The sequence below is a fragment of the Phyllobates terribilis genome, unplaced genomic scaffold (genome assembly GCF_046119375.1).
Source record: "Phyllobates terribilis strain yellow unplaced genomic scaffold, ASM4611937v1 Scaffold_1__5_contigs__length_1240528914, whole genome shotgun sequence".
NCBI classification, from domain to species: Eukaryota; Metazoa; Chordata; class Amphibia; order Anura; family Dendrobatidae; genus Phyllobates; species Phyllobates terribilis.
Window position 1 is genome coordinate 1,127,628,573 of NW_027362761.1, and position 19,900 is coordinate 1,127,648,472.

Here is a 19,900-nt window from a genome sequence, read left to right on the forward strand (position 1 = left end):
AAAGCTGCCCAACCTACCCATAACATCTCCAAACACCTGTAGTGCAGACACTAGCGAGCCCACTACACAAGGGGTGGAAACAGGGGACCCAGAAAGAACACCACCAGATAGTGTGTTACGTAGGTCCACCAGGAGAACTAGAGGTCAGAAGCCCGCTCGCTGGAGAATCTATAAAAAAATGATATATACCTGTATATTGCAAATGTTGAAATGTTTTATGTTTGTTGTATGAATAACAATTATGTTTCTCAAGTTACCCGACAGGATTTATGGACTGACAGGTTATGGACAATGAATAACCGGAACTGTACCTTGTTAATAGTTGAACCTGTTAAGTGCCCCTTTTGAGCCAGACCACAGAATAAAAACCCGTGGAGGTGGCTGAAGACGTGGTCCAATGCCGGATTATCGATGCCCTGTAGCCACTCCAGGGCCTACGTGGAGGGTTTGGGATGGGTCCCTCAAAATACATCTTGGGTGACATGGACACCTGGTTACGGAAACGCCGTGACCTATAAAGACTGAACTCCTTGTACATATGTTGATGTGTTATTGCTTATACCCTGTTATGTATGTTTTCATAAAATGTGTTTAGTCCCAGAGTACTAAAGTTTACTAGGGGGGAATGTGGCACCCCAGGGAGTCTGGTTGCCACAGTGGTAGAAATACCATGTCTGAGAGAGAGCATGGGTTTTCCTGGTCAGGAGCACTATTGCATGCAACGCCTCCTGCCCCAGTCCAGGGAGGGGAGGAACCTGCCCTTTATAAACTGGATCTGGGGCGGGGTTAGAGAGTCGAGTCGAGTCGAGTAGTTCCAGAGAGAGGGACAGAGCAGCAAGGAGCTCTGTAGGAGACAGGAGCCGAAGGCCAGGGACTGGAGCTAGCAGAGCTCGTCCTGGCCGAAGACGCAGAGAACCGGACACCGGAGTCCGAGGCTGTGAGGATATCCACATCCAGCAGCAGAAACCACCTGGCAGGGGATTTCAGGTCCTCTGGCCATAGAAAGCCCGGAGGCTCAGTCACACGCAAGGGATCGGCACCGCCATCGAGGAGCGGAAGGTACCAAAGGTCCCAAATCACCAGCCATACGGGTGAGCACCACACGGTACACTCAGGGACATGGGCTACTACACGACTACAGCAGGGCAGCCAGGAAGAGTGCAGTCAGACGGGAAGGCCTACACCTCCACCTGGCCAGTGGGACTCTTGTTCGCTCACAGACTGACCAGGCCTCTAATGTTAGCCAGTACTCCCGGCAGGGCCTTCTTCATTATCACCAGTAAAGACCCTGAACTGCACTGCACCAACTCTGAGTAATTTCTGCTGCACCCATGCACCACAACCCTCACCATCTACACACGCTGCCCTGAGGCTATACTCCTCCCGTGGGGAGTTATACTACCATCTGCTGCGCACCCAACAACAGCCTCAGCGGTCTGCCCCACAGCGGCGGTTCTCAGTGACCGCAATCCGCGGGTGGCGTAGTCGGACATTTAAACATTAAAAACCAAATAAACAGATCCGCCACTGGCTTGACCACCCTGAGCCACGGGACCGGGTTGCCGCCACGGAGACTACAACCCCTAGCATTACACAGAGACCCGGCTCCGGGTATTCCCACACACACAGCCCAGGGGGCGCATCATACACATAGAAGTCATTGAGGGAATGGACACAGCCAGCTTCTTAAATGCCTTCAGACGATTCATTTCTCTCAGAGGACATGTAAAGCATATCCGCTCCGACAGAGGATCTAACTTTGTTGGAGCATTTGGTGAACTAAAGATTCCCTCAAACCTGGATGTTAACCAAGTAGAAAGATATCTTTCCGAACTAGGTTGCACGTGGACCTTCAATCCACCCCACTCATCTCATATGGGAGGTGTGTGGGAGCGCATGATCGGCATCGCTTGCAGAATCCTCGATTCCATCTTTCTACAACTAGGTCCTTCAAAGCTCACCCATGAGACTCATTACCTTCATGGCCAAGGTAGTAGCCATTATAAACGCTTGACCACTGGTTCCCATATCCAATGATCCTGAAGACCCATCTCTGCTTACTCCTTTAACTCTCCTCACTCAGAAATTTAATGTGAGCACATCAACTTCTGGGGAGTTTTCTACTAAAGACTTGTACAAATCCCAGTGGAACAAAGTTCAAATGCTGGCAGACCTTTTCTGGACCAAGTGGAGAAAACAATACCTTTCTACGTTACACACAAGAGACAAATGGCAAACCAGTAGGCCCAACATGAAACCTGGAAATGTCATAGTAAAGAACACTCAGTCTAAAAGAAATGAGTGGCCTCTAGGATTGGTAACCAAAGTCTTCCCAAGTCAAGATGGACAGGTCTAGAAGGTAGAAATCAAGATCCCCAAGCCAAGTGGAAACCTGTTTCTGAACTTATTCTATTGCTGCCTAGTAGAAGTTATTTGGCATCCCCTGGATACCAAATGGGGAGTGTCATGCCTTTTATAGAAATGCATATAATAAGTTTGCTAAGCTTTATAATAAGGCTGAATTGTAGTGTTGATAACATTGAGTTACTGTCTAGTGATAACTTATCCAACAGCGCCATCTCAATGTTCTCTTACTAAAACTTGTTTATCTTGTTTTATTGGTTACTGTGCAATCTAATCTTTGCTCACCAAGGCTTCCATAGTTTCCCATCAACCTTTGCACTAGCCTTGCCCCTTCTCCTCCAGCAGCCATTATTGCCTCATGAATGCAGACATGCTGATCTCTCTCTCCCTGGATTTCAGCCCATCTGGTTGTTTACCTCCACATAGCACAGTCAGTGAGGCATTATGTTCCCCCTGTTAGAGCTCACCACATTCTATAATGCAGTTGCTCTGTTTTACATGGTTTATATTTAAGTAGTCTTCTGCTATTATAGTTATTGTGTATTCACCATGTTGTGCAATTACATTGTGTGTCCTGTATCAAATGTCATGCTATGTATCCCAGATATACTGTATGTTGTACTGAGTACTTTCATTTGTTTCCTTCTAGTTTTAAACTGATCCTAACAATAAAAGTTGTTAAAGGACCCCCCCGCGTCCACCTCAATGCATCAATAGGAAAGAGTTTAGCTGTCTGTCAACTCGCTTTTCTTAGGCACAGAGGGAGGGTACCAGAACAAAGGACTATGGGGTGCATTATACTAAACAAGAAAAATGCTGCCTATTCATTGAGTGATTGGATTGTTTATGCCGGAACAAAAATCATTGTTCTCAGCAGCACATTGCCTGGTGAAAACTGCAAATGTGCTGCTGATAACATGACACAGATGTATGTGGACAGATTGATCTATTAGTGATTGCTCTGTGCCCATCATTGTTCCTCAGCCGGTGTAAAGAGGTTGGGAAATAAGCGCCGAACGACTTCAATATTGTTTATCATGCTCGTTTAATGACCTGAACTCAGCGCATGTAAATGCAACCGCACTATTTCTGTGTGATGGTGCAATATGTGAGCATTTGGGGTCCCACTTAGTCTAAAACCAGCCCTGATCACAATACTGGGTGGCCACACAGAGGCACAATACTGACTGGGGATTTTGTACTGGGATATATTTAACCACAGGAAAAGGTAAGTAAGAAGGAAACAGCAAGTTATATGTGTCCTGACCTTATATTCTTGAAGAAATTCCTGAATCTTTTGCATAATTGTTTCATAAATGATATTGTTCTGGTTGTTTTCATCTTCAAAAAGAATAGGGTATAGACATACCTAAAATACAAAAAAATATATGCTTGAATGAAAAAGAAAAGTTTTCTTATCAGTTACCCATGGAAATTTTTGTACTACTAAAAATTAATCTATTAAAATTTGAATTCGCCAGCTTCTCCAAATGTTTAAAAAAAATTGGATTCATGGTGAATTGATTCATTGAACACCAAAAGTACTCCAAAGCCTTAATAGTGTGTGACACTGTTCTTTTTGGAGAGACCATGATGTACCTAAACAGTGGTAACCTCCCACAAGTGATCCCATCTTGGAAACTACACCCCTCAAGGATTTTATTTAAGGCTATAGTGAGCATTTTAAACCCACAGGTACTACACAGAATTTGATAACATTAGGTCATCATATGGAAAATTTTCATTTTTTTCATGAAAATGTTGTTTTAGCCCCACATTTGTAATCTTCACAATGGATTATATGTGAAAACGGACACCCATAATTTGTTACGCAATTTCTCCCAAATGCAATGATACCTCATATGTGGTCAAAAACTTCAGTTTGGGTACATGGCAGGGCTAGGAAACGAAAGAGAGCTATTTGTCTGGAATAAATTTTGAATGCCATGTCACATTTGGAGAGCACCTGAAATGCTAAAACAGCAGTAACTCCCCATAAGTGACCCAATTTTGGAAACTAGACCCCTTAAGGAATTCATCTAGGGGTGTACTGAGCATTTTAATCCTACAGCTGATTCACAAAACGTCATAATATTTAGATATGAGAACAAAAATTTTTTTTTTTCCATTAAAATGTTTTATTACCAAATTTACACAAGGGGTAATGGGAGAAATTGGGCCCAACAATTTGTTATGCAATTTCTCCCTAATGTGGCAGTACCCAATATGTGGATGTACACTACTGTTTGAGCACACAGAGGGATCGGATGGGAAGGAGCGCTACTTTTAGAATGCAGATACCGTTTGAATAGATTGTAGGCTCCATAAGCTGAGACCCTGAGGTGCCAGAACAGCAGAAATCCACCCAGGTGACCCCATATAAAAAAGCACCACTGCCTAAGGAATTCATCTAGGGGTGTAGTGAGTATTTTGAACCCATACGTGCCTCACCGAATTTTATAACATTGAGATATGGAAATATGACATTTTAGAGTAAACATGTAATTATTGTATTTGCTGCAAATTTTTCAGGCAGACAAGGATTAATAGGTGAAACTGAACCCCGTAATTTCCCCAGAATGCGGTAATGCCCCTTATGTCGTCAGAAATTACTGCTAGGCCGCACGTCAGGGCTGAAAAGGAAGGAGCAACATTTGGCTTTTGGAGCATAGATTTTAGTACAATAGTTTACCGGTGACATTTCCAGAGCCCCAAAAGAGGCAGAACAGCAGAAAAACCCCAAAAGTGAACCCATTGTAGAAATTATACATGAATCCATGTACGGCTGTAGTGACTATTTTGTAACATCCACGCTAGGCTTTATTCTGGAAAATTACAAATATGCCAGTTTATTGCCCATACATTGTGTCCCCATATACAGTTATATGAAAAAGTTTGGGCACCCCTATTAATCTTAAGCTTAATGTTTTATAAAAATTGGTGTTTTTGCAACAGCTATTTCAGTTTGATATATGTAATAACTGATAAGTAAGGCCACTTAGGTAGTAAGTTAGCACCGCTGCTTTATTTTGAATGCCACTTCTCGGTTTTCCTTACTGCCTTATATATATATTATTTAAAGCTACGATTTATTGGCTACTTAAAATCTTTTATGTAACTGTAGCACCCTGAGGATTCGGCCGCTACAGGGGTATTGCACCTCAACCCAGAGGTGTGATATTCCACTCCCGGGTAAGGATGGAGTGTGGGACTGAGCTCGGTAGGCTGCATGCACTACATACATCCCATTTCCGAGGAATAGGCCGACGGTACTCCCACTTAGAAATGTGCAGGTACGACCGAGTCTGTTCCTGGCTGGAGTGGGAGGGGGGTGGAACATCCCATGTACTGTAGGGGCAGATAGGGGGAGCAGCCTGGGTAAAGTTAGGAGCTCATTGGGTGCTGGTCACCTGAGCTCACACATAGAGGGATATATAAGGTGGGCACCAACTAGAATCAAGGTCAGACGCAGAGAGTCAGATGCAGAGAGGATCAGCTGCAGAAAACAAGTTAGGAGAGGAGAGAAGAAAGACCAAGACCCAGAGTGAGAGAGGAGAAAAGAGAAAGACCCAGAGCACAGAAGAGAAGGGACCCAAGAACCCAAATCAGAGCACCGGGTGAGGAGTCAGCAAAAGGGTACCGGAACCCAAACTGGTGGGGGTAAAAACAATCCCCAGCCAGAGACCGGAGACCGTGGGCAGTGTCTGTCACGGTCACCCACCACATTCACCCCGAAGGCACACCACATGAAGGGTCAGGGAACCCAGGGCCAAGGGTGTCCCAACAGAAGGCCCGAGGGAGCTGGACCTAGGTGGATCACTGGTGGGGACGGCTGAAGAAAGGACAGAGGGAGAGCTCAGGGCCACGCTCCGGACTTGTTTGGGGGTTGGCTGGATCCAGGACCTGGTGGACGCAGCACGGCTCGGGTGGTCACTAGCAGCTGGAGTGACCGGTACAACATCTGCAGTAAGTAAACACCCTTAACTGCACAACCCGACTCTGTCTTCACTGCCGTCTGCACTACACCACCACAACCCCCATCCTCTGCGCCTGTCCCCTCTGAGGCTATACCCCTCCCGTTGGGGGATATCTCACCAAGCTGCGCACCCACCATCAGCCTCAGCGGACCCTGCTGCAGCGGCGGCCACAGTGACCGCATCACAACGGGTGGCGTAGTCGACACAAAAGAACTTTAGTAACATCTGTAGAACTGCCACATCACACTGAGCTTGACGCCCTGGGCACGGGACCGGGTCACAGCCGCTCGGAGACTACAACCCCCCATCTGATCCGGTGCCGGGTATTCCCCTCAAAAAGGAATATGTCCCAGGGGGCGCGTCAACTTTGGCGTAGTCGGCAGGATTACGTGCCCGCAACACCCGGGTACTGCGTGCCTGAAGAAAAGTGCAAGTTTACCTCAGAAAGAAGTCTCCTGCCGGTTCCGGAGGGTCCCCGCCATCGGACTCCATCACCAGTCGTTTCCCGCCGATTGTCCGCCATTTCCAGCTTGTTCCCGCCATCTGCAGAGTTTCCCGCCACTGGGCGACGCTTCCCGCCAAAACCGCAGATTTCCCGCCTTGGAAGAGCAGCGGACGCCATTATGGGCGTGCCAAAGGAGGGCAGGAGGCCACCTCCCATCGTGGGCCGGGACAGAAAATGGCGCCAAAAGTGGAAACCGCCCCCACCAACAGAGACTGTGATGCTGGAGGTGTCTGTCAGCGTGAAAGAACTACCCCTGGAGCTGACAGTCACCGAGTTGCCCCAGGACCGCCCTCGAAGGGGGAGGAGACGAAAGAAGAGAACAAAGATGGGTGTCGCCTGGAGCAGTCTAGAGCGAGCGCACCCGGAGGCAAGAGGTCTAACGAGGAGTAGCGGAGGAGCTCACCCGGAGATGGAGAGAAAGCAGAACAGCACCGGCCCGCTGGCCAGGAGTCTGCTAGAGACCGAGGAAGGAGGGCAGAGCAGCACCGGCCCGCTGGCCAGGAGCCTGCCGGAAGAAGAGCAGAGCAGCACCGACCCGATGGTCAGGAGCCTGCTAGAGTCCACAACCCCGCTAGGTCTAGCGGAGATCTTAGCGCAGCTCCCCCGAGACCGGGAGTGTGCACAAAGTGCCCTGGAGGGCCTCGCACGGAGGATGGCCCGGGTACAGCGTGAGATACTGGCGGAGTGGAGCCGGGAGATGACCCAGCAAGCAGAGACCAGTCAACGGAGCACGCTACCCTGGAAGAGGAAGCAGACCGCCTCTGAGGATGGCGCGGGAGGACCCAAGGCCGGAGACGGCGCCGAGAAGGGAGCCGAACGCATGGAGGCAGGTAAAGGGGACGCCTATACCCCAAGCCGTGACACCGCTTACTTGCCCCAGCTCCCCTCGCAGAGCCCGAAAGTCCCCCTGCTGTGCCCGTAGCCGCCATGTCACCGCCATGGACTAGGCCCCGACCGGAAGCCGCCGCAGCGACCCCTGTGACGTCACGCGCCTCGACCCGGAGCGTGACAAAGCAGGAAACACCACCAGCCTGGTCGCAAGGCCTAGTACCCCCGGGCGCCGCATCACCAACAGCGCCCCCTACCTCCGCGGAGCCTCCGGCCTGGCCGCAAGGCCAGGTAGCCCAGGGCGCCGCCGTCCTAACGGTGCCCTTCACCTTCCAGGTGCCCCAGGCCTGGCCGCAAGGCCTGGGCAACCCGGGCGCCACCACCACCGCGCCCGCGCCCGTAAAACCAAGGGTGCCACACCTGGGGGAGGACTTGTTCAGCCAGCTCACATGGCCGGACGGGCGGCCCTTCATCTGGCCCGAAGGATACCATGAGCTGGAACGGCAGCAGAGACTAAGACCCCTGGATGAACCCCTGATTCCGGCTCCGAAGCCCGTGGCACGGATCTCGCCCCCGCTAGCGGAAGCACAGTTTGAGTGGGACCCCACCGGAGAAGATCTAATGGGGTTCACTCAGGAAACTCGGGCAGTCGCCGCTGAGCGTACTGAGTGTTGTCGTCAGCAGCTAGCAGAGTTTGCGAGAGAACGGGAGGAGAGGCGGGTCAGAGAACAACAGGCCCAAATCCGGAGCGCGGAGCAGAAGAGCCGGACTAGGAGGAACCCCCGTGCAGCGCACTGTCCCCGCACCATCGGGACGGTGATAAAGTTCAACCCGCAGCATGGGTGGGGCTTTATTCGGGACCGTAACAACCGCGGTGACGTTTTTGTGACCCGCAGAGACGTCGAGTCCCACCTGCCGGAAGGTCACAAAGGCCGTGACCTCTACGTCGGAGACGAGGTCACTTTCACCCGGCACAAGTGTGCCAAAGGACCTTACGCCCTCCACGTACACCGCTTGACGGAGGAGGAGTTGCGGTACGGGGAGGAGGAGCCAGAGGACCCGGACGGGTCTGAAGCAACACCATATCAAGAAAAAGCAGGAGGGAGCCGTCGTTGAGGACGGGAATAGAGACTGTATATAGTTGCCCGTCGGGGCACAGTGAACCGTTGCTGCTAAAATAGTCCCCGTTGGGACCAGTGAACTGTTTACCCGTTAACCCCTTAATCCCACAGGCTGAGGACTGTGAGCAGCCATTCCCTTCCCTCTACCTGGCCGAGGACTGAGAGCGGCCAACTTCCCCTGTATATAGTTGCGCGTCCTAAAGCGCCCCCTACCGGTTTTATAAGAAAACCAGTTTTTCTAAGAGACTGTCGCACTTTTCCCGGACACACGTTGCACAGTGTCCGGAGGAGGAACCTGAAACAAGAGACGACGAGAATGTTTTATTTGCTAAAATATGTTGTTTTATATATTTTATATGTTTATGAAAAGTTTGTATGTTTTGGTGTTGTTTTATGTCTTACAGCCCGAGGACGTGCTGTGATTTACCAGGGGGGAATGTAGCACCCTGAGGATTCGGCCGCTACAGGGGTATTGCACCTCAACCCAGAGGTGTGATATTCCACTCCCGGGTAAGGATGGAGTGTGGGACTGAGCTCGGTAGGCTGCATGCACTACATACATCCCATTTCCGAGGAACAGGCCGACGGTACTCCCACTTAGAAATGTGCAGGTACGACCGAGTCTGTTCCTGGCTGGAGTGGGAGGGGGGTGGAACATCCCATGTAGTGTAGGGGCAGATAGGGGGAGCAGCCTGGGTAAAGTTAGGAGCTCATTGGGTGCTGGTCACCTGAGCTCACACATAGAGGGATATATAAGGTGGGCACCAACTAGAATCAAGGTCAGACGCAGAGAGTCAGATGCAGAGAGGATCAGCTGCAGAAAACAAGTTAGGAGAGGAGAGAAGAAAGACCAAGACCCAGAGTGAGAGAGGAAAAAAGAGAAAGACCCAGAGCACAGAAGAGAAGGGACCCAAGAACCCAAATCAGAGCACCGGGTGAGGAGTCAGCAAAAGGGTACCGGAACCCAAACTGGTGGGGGTAAAAACAATCCCCAGCCAGAGACCGGAGACCGTGGGCAGTGTCTGTCACGGTCACCCACCACATTCACCCCGAAGGCACACCACATGAAGGGTCAGGGAACCCAGGGCCAAGGGTGTCCCAACAGAAGGCCCGAGGGAGCTGGACCTAGGTGGATCACTGGTGGGGACGGCTGAAGAAAGGACAGAGGGAGAGCTCAGGGCCACGCTCCGGACTTGTTTGGGGGTTGGCTGGATCCAGGACCTGGTGGACGCAGCACGGCTCGGGTGGTCACTAGCAGCTGGAGTGACCGGTACAACATCTGCAGTAAGTAAACACCCTTAACTGCACAACCCGACTCTGTCTTCACTGCCGTCTGCACTACACCACCACAACCCCCATCCTCTGCGCCTGTCCCCTCTGAGGCTATACCCCTCCCGTTGGGGGATATCTCACCAAGCTGCGCACCCACCATCAGCCTCAGCGGACCCTGCTGCAGCGGCGGCCACAGTGACCGCATCACAACGGGTGGCGTAGTCGACACAAAAGAACTTTAGTAACATCTGTAGAACTGCCACATCACACTGAGCTTGACGCCCTGGGCACGGGACCGGGTCACAGCCGCTCGGAGACTACAACCCCCCATCTGATCCGGTGCCGGGTATTCCCCTCAAAAAGGAATATGTCCCAGGGGGCGCGTCATAACCTAATGTAATGTATAATAAAATAAAAAAATAGGTTTTATTTTGGTTAACTCTTTAAGGACAAGGGAATTTTTTTATTTTGCGCTTTTGTTTTTTTCTCGCTTTTTTTTTTTAAAGAGCCATAACTTTTTATTTTTCTGTCGATATAGATGGGTGAGGGCTTGTCTTTTTACGAACTGAGTTGTAGTTTTGAATGGCACCATTTATTTTACCATATAATCTACAGAAACATGGGAAAAAAAATTCCAAGTGTGACGAAATGCTGAAAAAAAAAGAAAAAAAATGCAATTCCACAATTATTTTTTTGTGTTTTGTTTTTACAGCATTAATTGTGCAGTAAAAATGACTTAGTAAAATGATTGGTATACTGACCGGGACAAACATGCATTGACTTTTTTTTATTTTTATCTGTATTTTTCTGTTGATGAGGTTGAATGATCCCTTGTTTCTTGTATTCTTACTCTGTGGTCAACTTTTAGGAGGAAGGAAATGTTCATGCATAGTAAGTACCTGATGATGTTGCAAAATATGGACAATTGATCTGTGCATGAGCCTCCCCCCACTGAGTAGTCGAACCCATGCTGTAATAGTGATTGCGCAAAATCTCGAGCATGGGCGACAGCTAATTGAGAAAAAAGTGACTATCAGATACTGAAGGCCAGCGGCAAGTGGGGAATAGAGAGTGCAGAAGATCTGTAAGTGCAGTGTCCCATCCCACAGACCATTAGCTTAAAATTTAAATGCTGGATATCTCTAAAACTTGAAAATTTAATTCTATGAGAAAGTAAGGAACTCATCAGCATTAAAGTACTTTTTCACACTTACCAATAGTTGGGGTATAACATCAGAATTACATTTTCCCTTTGAAAATGCTTTCTTGTCCTTAGATGTAATTGAGCTTGCAACTCAATGCTCTCTATATATTTTGATATCTTGTCTGGTGAGACATTCATAATATATTATGGTATTTCTACTATTATCTATATTATTATAGATAGAGATTATTATAGATTATATTATATGTTTTTTTTTCTTTTATACTTTTTTGCATGTACGGTATTCTTTTTTATAATTTCAGTACACTATATTATTTAATTCAGCCATTGCATGTAATTCCATTTATTTTGCATTTTCGAATAATAAAACACAAAGTAATTTTAGTAACTTTGTTTAATTATTTAAATCCCCTTTATTGTAATTTTAAGAAATGTAGTGTCCTTATTTTTTAACATGACTGTTTTATTTCCAATTTCTCCTTGTGAAGAGCACCAAGTTGGCATAGGAAGACTTCTAGGCCATACAATACTCCTCTGGGAATTTCAATATACAAGTAGCATCCGCAAGGAGGAAGAGGACAGGAGCGTAGCAATCCTAAAAGTCAATACTACAATATAAGAGTTCCTGTACTTTTACTCTATGAGGAGGAAACTTGGATGTGCTTTAGTATATCACTAACAACTTATAAAAAGAAATTAAAACTTTTCAAAAAGGTTTCTTACCCGATATCTAGGATTTTTGCCACAGAAATAGGGACTGAAGACTCCAATTGATTTTACTTCAGGCTCCTTTTGATTCCACCTTCTAATTGCTTGCAGACACAAGGCATCAAGTTTGGTCTTTACCTGTTAATAAGCAAAGAAAAATAATCTGAAGAACTTGAAAAGTACATTTGTAACAGATATGCGATGCATAATATATTGCATATCGATTATACATAGCATATCATATGGGTGTATTTTATATATATATTGTCGAAGAGTTGTGGTTTGCATCAATATGAGATATATTTTCAGAGTCATAATAAAGGGACAAACATAATGCATTCCGTCACATCACCATAAGGCTGGCAGAACACCTCCAACTTAATATTGGACAATGGATGATGCTATCTATGCCATGTTTCATTGCTGTAAAAAATTAAAATCACTATAGGAAACATGACGACAATATCTAATGCCTGGCAACTCCAGGGGCGAAGATATCCTGAATGTTGGGGATGTCACATCTCACAACCAGCCCCCATATGAGCGCACCAAGGGGAGTTATATGGGCGTAACCTTGATCTAATAAAATTCAGAGGTTGGGTTTCTGTTATTGTTCATTTCTGGAAGACTCAGTTCTCTGAGAGTGTTCCATTTTCCTAGAGCACTTCCCTCCATAAACATAAGAGCCATTCCTGCAATATCAGGTTTAGTTGTCTTCTGTAATTCCTTAGTATTACATGTAATTGTATATACCATATTGTTTTTTCCCCATTTTGTGACAGCTTTATATATTTTTTATAAACACTGCCTACCTTTCTGAATTAAATATATAAAACTGAATAGCTGTGTTCCTCTTGCTCTGTAAACTGCACCCCTGAAGCCATGGGCTACCTGTAACGATTGGTGATGGCAGCTAGTGGTTCCTTTTGTTATTGTGGAGTTGGCAGTGATCGTATCGTGGTGTGTATTATAATATTATATATATACACTGTGTGCAGAATTATTAGGCAAGTTGTATTTTAGAGGATTATTTTTATTAATCATCAATAACTATGTTCTCACTGAACCCAAAAGACTCAAATATCCAAGCTTAATATTTTAATATTTTTGGAAGTTGGAGTGTTTTTTTTTAGATTTGGCTATCTTAGGAGGATATCTGTTTGTGCAGGTAACTATTACTGTGCAGAATTATTTGGCAACTTAATAAAAACCAAATACAATCCCATCTCACCTGTTTATTTTCACCAGGTAAACCAATATCAGTGCACAAAAAATAGAAATAAACATTTGTGACATGCAAAAACAAAAATCAAACAAATTAGTGATCACTATAGCCACCTTTCTTTATGATGACACTCAACAGTCTTCCATCCATAGATTCTGTCAGTTGCTTGATCTGTTTTTGATCAACATTGTGTGCAGCAGCCACCACAGCCTCCCAGACACTGTTCCGAGAGGTGTACTGTTTTCCCTCCCTGTAGATCTCACATTTTATGATGGACTACGTATTCAGATAATTATTTTTTCTTCTTTTAGACCTTTACTGGCCAGCCACGCTGTGGAGTAGTTGGATGCATGTGATGGAGCATTGTCCTTCATGAAAATCATGTTTTTCTTGAACGATACCGACTTCTTCCTGTACCACTGCCTGAAGAAGTTGTCTTCCAGAAACTGGCAGTAGGTCTGGGGGTTGAGCTTCACTCCATTCTCAACCCGAAAAGGTCCCACAAGTTCATCTTTGATGATACCTGTACCCCACCTCCACCTTGCTGGCATCTGAGTCGGAGTGGAGCTCTCTGCCCATTACTTATCCAGCCTCTGGCCCATCCATCTGGCCCATCAAGAGTCACTCTCATTTCATCAGTCCATAAAACCTTTGAAAAATCAGTCTAAAGATATTTCTTGTCCCATTCTTGAAGTTTTATCTTATGTTTCTTGTTCAAAGGTGGTCGTTTTTCAGCCTTCCTTACCTTGGCCATGTCCCTGAGTATCGCACACCTTGTGCTTTTTGATACTCCAGTAACGTTGCAGCTCTGAAATATGGAAAAACTGGTGGCGAATGGCATCTTGGCAGCTTCACGCTTGATTTTCCTCAATTCATGGGCAGTTATTTTGCGCCTTTTTTGGCTAACAAGCTTCTTGCGACCCTGTTGGCTAATTGCCATGAAGCGCTTGATTGTTCGGTGATCACGCTTCAAAAGTTTGGAAATTTCAAGACTGCTGCATCCCTCTGCAAGACATCTCACAATTTTGGACTTTTCAGAGCCCGTCAAATCTCTCTTCTGACCCATTTTGCCAAAGGAAAGGAAGTTGCCTAATAATTACCCTTCCTCATTACAGAGATACACATCACCAGATGTACTTAATTGGTAGTTGGCTCTCAAGTCTATGCAGCTTGGAGTAGGGCAACATGTATAAAAAGTATCATGTGATCAAAATACTAATTTGCCTAATAATTCTGCACACAGTATATATATATATATATATATATATATATATATATATATATATATATATACACATATATATACAGTACAGACCAAAAGTTTGGACACATCTCATTTAAAGATTTTTCTGTATTTTCATGACTATGAAAATTGTACATTCACACTGAAGGCATCAAAACTATGAATTAACACATGTGGAATTATATGCTTAACAAAAAAGTGTGAAACAACTGAAAATATGTCTTATATTCTAGGTTCTTCAAAGTAGCCACCTTTTGCTTTGATGACTGCTTTGCACACTCTTGGCATTCTCTTGATGAGCTTCAAGAGGTAGTCACGGGAAATGGTTTTCACTTCACAGGTGTGCCCTGTCAGGTTCAAGAAGTGGGATTTCTTGCCTTATAAATGGGGTTGGAACCATCAGTTGTGTTGTGCTGAAGTCTGGTGGATACACAGCTGATAGTCCTACTGAATAGACTGTTAGTTGCTTTTTTCTTGCCATAATGCAAATTCTAAGTAAAAAAAAAACGAGTGGCCATCATTACTTTAAAAAATTAAGGTCAGTCAGTGCGAAAAATTGGGAAAACTTTGAAAGTGTCCCCAAGTGCATTTGCAAAAACCATCAAGCGCAACAAAGAAACTGGCTCACATGAGGACCGCCTCAGGAAAGGAAGACCAAGAGTCACCTCTGCTTCTGAGGATAAGTTTATCCGAGTCACCAGTCTCTGAAATCGCAGGTTAACAGCAGCTCAGATTAGAGACCAGGTCAATGCCACACAGTGTTCTAGCAGCAGACACATCTCTTCAACAACTGTTAAGAGGAGACTTTGTGCAGCAGGCCTTAATGGTAAAATAGCTGCTAGGAAACCACTGCTAAGGACAGGCAACAAGCAGAAGAGACTTGTTTGGGCTAAAGAACAAAAGGAATGGACATTAGACCAGTGGAAATCTGTGCTTTGGTCTGATGAGTCCAAATTTGAGATCTTTGGTTCCAACCACCGTGTCTTTGTGCGATGCAGAAAAGCTGAACGGATGGACTCTACATGCCTGGTCCCCACCGTGAAGCATGGAGGAGGAGGTGTGATGGTGTGGGGGTGCTTTGTTTGTGACACTGTTAGGGATTTATTCAAAATTGAAGGCATACTGAACCAGCATGGCTACCACAGCATCTTGCAGCGGCATGCTATTCCATCCGGTTTGTGTTTAGTTGGACCATCATTTATTTTTCAACAGGACAATGACCCCAAACACACCTCCAGGCTGTGTAAGGGCTATTTGACCAAGAAGGAGAGTGATGGGGTGCTACGCCAGATGACCTGGCCTCCACAGTCACCAGACCTGAACCCAATTGAGATGGTTTGGGGTGAACTGGACCGCAGAGTGAAGGCAAAAGGTCCAACAAGTGCTAAGCATCTCTGGGAACTCCTTCGAGATTGTTGGAAGACCATTTCCGGTGACTACCTCTTGAAGCTCATCAAGAGAATGTCAAGAGTGTGCAAAGCAGTCATCAAAGCAAAAGGTGGCTATTTTGAAGAACCTAGAATATAAGACATATTTTCAGTTGTTTCACACTTTTTTGTTAAGTATATAATTCCACATGTGTTAATTCATAGTTTTGATGCCTTCAGTGTGAATGTACAATTTTCATAGTCATGAAAATACAGAAAAATCTTTAAATGAGAAGGTGTGTCCAAACTTTTGATCTGTACTGTATATATATATGTATATATGTGTATATATATATATATATATGTGTATATATATATATATATATATATATATATACACATACATACACACACTGCTCAAAAAAATAAAGGGAACACTCAAATAGCACATCTTAGATCTAAATGAATGAAATATTCTCATTGAATACTTTGTTCTGTAAAAAGTTGAATGTGCTGACAACAAAAGCACACAAAATCATCAATGGAAATCAAATTTATAAACCAATGGAGGCCTGGATTTGGAGTCACCCCCAAAATTAAAGTGGAAAGACACACTACAGGCTCATCCAACTTTGATGTAATATCCTTAAAACAAGTCAAAATGAGGCTCAGTATTGTGTGTGGCCTCCACGTGCCTGTATGACCTCCCTACAACGCCTGGGCATGCTCCTGATGAGGTTGCGGATAGTCTCCTGTGGGATCTCCTCCTAGTCCTGGACTAAAGCATCCGCCAACTCCTGGACAGTCTGTGGTGCAACAGATGTGCTCAATCGGATTCAGGTCTGGGGAATGGGCGGGCCAGTCCATAGCTTCAATGCCTTCATCTTGCAGGAACTACTGACACACTCCAGCCACATGAGGTCTGGCATTGTCCTGCGTTAGGAGGAAACCAGGGCCAACCGCACCAGCATATGGTCTCACAAGGGGTCTGAGGATCTCATCTCGGTACCTAATGGCAGTCACGCTACCTCTGGCGAGCACATGGAGGGCTGTGCAGCCCTCCAAAGAAATGCCACACCATTACTGACCCACTGCCAAACCGGTCATGCTGAAGGATGTTGCAGGCAGCAGATCGCTCTCCACGGCGTCTCCAGAATCTGTCACGTCTGTTACATGTGCTCTGTGTGAACCTGCTTTCATCTGTGAAGTGCACAGGGCGCCAGTGGCGACTTTGCCAATCCTGGTGTTCTGTGGCAAATGCCAAGCGTCCTGCACTGTGTTGTGCTGTGAGCACAACCCCCACCTGTGGACGTCGGGCCCTCATACCATCCTCATGGAGTCGGTTTCTAACCGTTTGTGCAGACACAGGCACATTTGTGGCCTGCTGGAGGTCATTTTGCAGGTCTCTGGCAGTGCTCCTCCTGTTCCTCCTTGCACAAAGGAGGAGGTAACGGTCCTGCTGCTGTGTTGTTGCCCTCCTATGGCTCCCTCCACATCTCCTGGTATCTGCTCCATGGTCTGGACACTCTGCTGACAGACACAGCTACCTTTCTTGTCATAGCACGCACTGATGTGCCATCCTGGATGAACTGCACTACTTGAGCAACTTCTGTGGGTTGTACTGTAGACACCGGCTCATGGTACTGTACCTCTAGGGGAGAGAGCAATGGCAAAATGAGAAAGTGACCAAAACAACAGCCAAAAAGGATGAGAAAAGAGAAATGGCTTGTGGTCACCATCTGCAGAACCAATCCTTTATAGGGGGTATCTTGCTAATTGCCTATCATTTCTACCAGTTGTCTGTTCCACTTGCACAACAGCAGGAAAAATTGATTCACAATCAGTGTTGCTTCATAACTGGACAGGTAGATTTCACAGAAGTGGTATTGACTTGGAGTTACAGTGTGTTTAAGTGTTCCCTTTATTTTTTTGAGCAGTGTATAATATATATATATATATATATATATACAGTACAGACCAAAAGTTTGGACACACCTTCTCATTTAAAGATTTTTCTGTATTTTCATAACTATGAAAATTGTACATTCACACTGAAGGCATCAAATCTATGAATTAACACATGTGGAATTATATACTTAACAAAAAAGTGTGAAACAACTGAAAATATGTCTTATATTCTAGGTTCTTCAAAGTAGCCACGTTTTGCTTTGATGACTGCTTTGCACACTCTTGGCATGCTCTTGATGAGCTTCAAGAGGTAGTCACCGGAAAGTGTCTTCCAACAATCTTGAAGGAGTTCCCAGAGATGCTTAGCACTTGTTGGCCCTTTTGCCTTCACTCTGCGGTCCAGCTCACCCCAAACCATCTCGATTGGGTTCAGGTCTGATGACTGTGAAGGCCAGATCATCTGGCGTAGCATCCCATCACTCTCCCTCTTGGTCAAATAGCCCTTACACAGCCTGGAGGTGTGTTTGGGGTCATTGTCCTGTTGAAAAATAAATGATGGTCCAACTAAACGCAAACCGGATGGAATAGCATGCCGCTGCAAGATGCTGTGGTAGCCATGCTGGTTCAGTATGCCTTCAATTTTGAATAAATCCCCAACAGTGTCACCAGCAAAGCACCCCCACACCATCACACCTCCTCCTCCATGCTTCACGGTGGGAACCAGGCACGTAGAGTCCATCCGTTCACCTTTTCTGCATCGCACAAAGACACGGTGGTTGGAACCAAAGATCTCAAATTTGGACTCATCAGACCAAAGCACAGATTTCCACTGGTCTAATGTCCATTTCTTGTGTTCTTTAGCCCAAACAAGTCTCTTCTCCTTGTTGCCTTTCCTTAGCCGTGGTTTCCTAGCCGCTATTTTACCATGAAGGCCTGCTGCACAAAGTTTCCTCTTAACAGTTGTTGTAGAGATGTGTCTGCTGCTAGAACTCTGTGTGGCATTGACCTGGTCTCTAATCTGAGCTGCTGTTAACCTGCGATTTCTGAGGCTGGTGACTCGGATAAACTTATCCTCCGAAGCAGAGGTGACTCTTGGTCTTCCTTTCCTGGGGCGGTCCTCATGTGAGCCAGTTTCTTTGTAGCGCTTGATGGTTTTTGCAACTGCACTTGGGGACACTTTCAAAGTTTTCCCAATTTTTTTGACTGACTGACCTTCATTTCTTAAAGTAATGATGGCCATTCGTTTTCCTTTACATAGCTGCTTTTTTTTGTCATAATACAAATTCTAACAGTCTATTCAGTAGGACTATCAGCTGTGTATCCACCTGACTTCTGCACAACACAACTGATGGTCCCAACCCCATTTATAAGGCAAGAAATCCCACTTATTAAACCTGACAGGGCACACCTGTGAAGTGAAAATAAGTTCCGGTGACTACCTCTTGAAGCTCATCAAGAGAATGCCAAGAGTGTGCAAAGCAGTCATCAAAGCAAAAGGTGGCTACTTTGAAGAACCTAGAATATAAGACATATTTTCAGTTGTTTCATACTTTTTTGTTAAGTATATAATTCCACAAGTGTTAATTCATAGTTTTGATGCCTTCAGTGTGAATGTACAATTTTCAAAGTCATGAAAATACAGAAAAATCTTTAAATGAGAAGGTGTGTCCAAACTTTTGGTCTGTACTGTATATATATATATATATATCTAATATATAAAGCTGAATGTGTGTGTGTGTGTGTATGTATGTGTGTATGTATGTGTGTATGTCCGGGATTGGCATCTGCACCGTCGCAGCTAAAGCCACAAAATTTTGCACAGTCACACGTCTGGACCCCAAGAGCGTCATAGGCAATTCACCAAAAATTTTGCCCCTATCTACATAATGGGGAAAAAGTGAAAGGAAAAGTGTTGGAGGCAAATTGACAGCTGCCAAATGTGAACAAGGGAGAATTAAAGAATGAGAGTGATGGCACCAAAGAGTATATACAGTACAGTTGCTAAGGTGGGGCCCCGACATGGGATAGTCATACTCACCACACACGGGGATATGAACACACACACAAAATGCGCCACACACTACCACGTGCTTTTTTCGCAGTGATTCTAACGGCTGACCAAATTTAGGAAAAACCCCACTAAGAATTTAAAGACACATAGAGCAGGGCCACACTAACGACAAATTCCCATTAGAAAGGAGAGTGTCTGCTATACAG

The 19,900-nt window shown here is 45.6% G+C and overlaps 1 protein-coding gene across 2 annotated transcripts in view; it reads right to left on the minus strand.

Moving 5' to 3' along the window:
• The window catches only part of LOC141161755 (uncharacterized), a 1,209,981-nt gene that overhangs the window by 226,781 nt on the left and 963,300 nt on the right, over positions 1-19,900 (minus strand). For both annotated transcript variants that reach the window (XM_073647047.1, XM_073647037.1), the window contains 2 exons: positions 11,956-12,078; positions 3,632-3,733 (listed from right to left, as the gene is read on the minus strand). In XM_073647047.1, coding sequence (XP_073503148.1) covers positions 3,632-3,733; positions 11,956-12,078 — 225 coding nt within the window. The remainder of the gene's footprint in view (positions 1-3,631; positions 3,734-11,955; positions 12,079-19,900) is intronic.